General features: G+C 45.4%; 1 protein-coding gene across 1 annotated transcript; it reads right to left on the bottom strand.

The window, feature by feature from the left end:
• Window positions 1–461: 461 nt before the first annotated feature.
• LOC107559097 (transmembrane protein 121-like) lies at window positions 462–1946 on the bottom strand. The gene has a single exon (XM_016242825.1). It carries the CDS (start codon window positions 1456–1458, stop codon window positions 508–510), a length of 951 nt encoding a protein of 316 aa, XP_016098311.1. The 5' UTR covers window positions 1459–1946; the 3' UTR covers window positions 462–507.
• Between the last annotated feature and the right edge of the window lie 281 nt (window positions 1947–2227).

Here is a 2227-nt window from a genome sequence, read left to right as displayed (position 1 = left end):
ATGTCAACACATCGCAAAACACAAGTGCAAACACGTACTGCTGGCATGTAGGACTACTCCCCAGCATTTGGTCATAAACATCAACCTGACCTAGTTCCCTCAATAATAAATTAATTGCATTATTTTTCCATTCTCCCATTCAAAACTTGCAAGAGAGGCAAATATCTGATGCACCTTGACAACATGAAGTCAGACACAAAAAAATGGATGTGGAAACAAGAGTTTGGTCTCTCAAACAGGAAAGGTATTTTGCACCACAGTCATTCTGCTACTTTACAGAAAGAAAACAGCACTTGGTTCTTCATTGCAAACTGTGGTGAATGAATTATAAAACACTGAATGTTTTTCGTTGAACAACACAGCTCATATTTGGCTGATTTACCTCAGTCCAGAAGAGGACGGAGCACCTCATACTGCTGGACCAAAGTACCTCAAAACAGTTAATCAGTTCATATCTGGTGGTTCGAATGCTCCTTGTTGGCTCAATACTCTATTTTGGTTCCTTGGTCATGTATCCATAATCTCCCGTGCTGGAGTGGGTTCATGTGGGAGGCTTGTGGCATTTGGCAGAGCTTGTCCGTGTCCCATCGAGTTCTGCTGGACTTCCATAGGAATTCCGGTTGCGTTCTCTCGATTTGGGAATTCTCGCGACTGTTTCCGGTACTCAAGAAAGGTACATACCTTGGTCGCAATTGCCACCACATTCTTGCCGACAAAGATGGTGGAAACCCGGCTGTCCTGGAACAGCACCATGTTGACGCCACGTATGAGGATGGTGACGATATTGATGGTAACCAGACTGAGAAGAGGATAGAGCATCATCTTCTGGGGAGACACGTGGTCGCCCTGCATGCTGATCTCGCTCAGGGACACGCAGGGAAGAATCAGAAGCAAAATGTAGCAGTAGAAGAACATCAAACCTTCCGCCCAAATGGGCAAACCCGTCCGCTGCGGCTCCCAAAGGTTTGCCTGCATATCCAGCAGGTCCAGCAAGTCCAAAGCCACCCAGAAGAGCCGACCCCTCATGTCCTCCTTCCTCCGAAAGGTACGGATGTATTCCATGCTGTCCAGAGCCACCAGAACCAGGTAGAGGCCTGGCACACAAATGGACAACAATAAAGTCAAAGCCTTCCGGGCAACAGTCTCCAGACTCTTGCGATCAGCCTTACAGTTCTGGAAGACAAAGTAAAGCTTGATCTCCAACACGAAGATATAGAGGAACCAAAGGATCATGGCATATCCTCGTCGAGCCGTCCGCACTTCTGCTCCAACCCAAACCGCCACATAGCGAAGGACGATGAGAAAGCAGACGTCCCCAACAAGGACAATGATGCAGACGCCGATCTTTCGTGGCCCCTGATTCTGCTCCACCAGGTAGGCGTCCATGAATGCCATGCTGGTCATGATGACAAAGGTGGTAAGACACACATGCCGCTTGTCCGGTGGTGGCAACACCATGCTGAGGGCCACCACCGCATACACTCACTCACACCAATGTTGTCCTCTCTGTTGCACTTGGGTTCAAAAGACTCTCGAAGTAGCTGGCCAAGCCTTACTGAGCTGGTTGGAGCAGTTGCTTTTTCATCCCAGTTCAGTGAACTTTGAAGGCATTTGCATTCCCTATATTTTGTAAACTTGAACAAAGTGAAAAGAAAGTATTCTACAAAAAAGCCAATTACTCCCAACTGATAGTTGGATTCACTGCTTTGCAAGGGTCATGTTGATTGTAAATCTGAAGAAACAGTGTTAAATGATACAAAGTGCCAAAAAAGCTCCAGAGCAGGATTACTTTGCAATGGAAATGCAACTCTTGAAGACCGAAGAGACCTAGTTTTGCAGTCTTGGTCTCGGCAAATGATTCTTCTCCGATTGATTGTAAATCTGAAGAAGCAGTACTAAATGATTCAAATTTCCAAAAAAGTCCAGAACAGGATCACTTTTCAATAGAAATGGCACACTTGAAAACCGAAGAAACCTGTTTCACAGTCTTGGTCTTGGCAGATAATTCTTCCCTGGCGCACTAAATGGAAAATAAATCCGCCCATTAATCAGCAGGGTCAAGCTTTACTGTGCTGGTTGGAGCAGTTGCCTTTTTAACCCAGCTCTGTTATCTTTGAAGGCATTTGCATTTCCAATATTTTGTAAACCTGACACAGGAAAAAATCCAATTGCTTCCAAATGACAGTTTGATTCAATGCTTTATAAGGGATGAACTGATTGTAAATCT

Source organism: Sinocyclocheilus grahami, unplaced genomic scaffold (genome assembly GCF_001515645.1).
Source record: "Sinocyclocheilus grahami isolate Dianchi unplaced genomic scaffold, SAMN03320097.WGS_v1.1 scaffold674.1, whole genome shotgun sequence".
Taxonomy (NCBI): domain Eukaryota; kingdom Metazoa; phylum Chordata; class Actinopteri; order Cypriniformes; family Cyprinidae; genus Sinocyclocheilus; species Sinocyclocheilus grahami.
The sequence above is the reverse complement of the archived record's forward strand: the minus strand, read 5'-3'. Positions and strand labels throughout refer to the sequence as shown.

Coding starts and splice junctions, on each gene's coding strand:
- LOC107559097 (XM_016242825.1), bottom strand. CDS start 1,458: ATGGTGTTGCCACCACCGGACAAGCGGCATGTGTGTCTTACCACCTTT.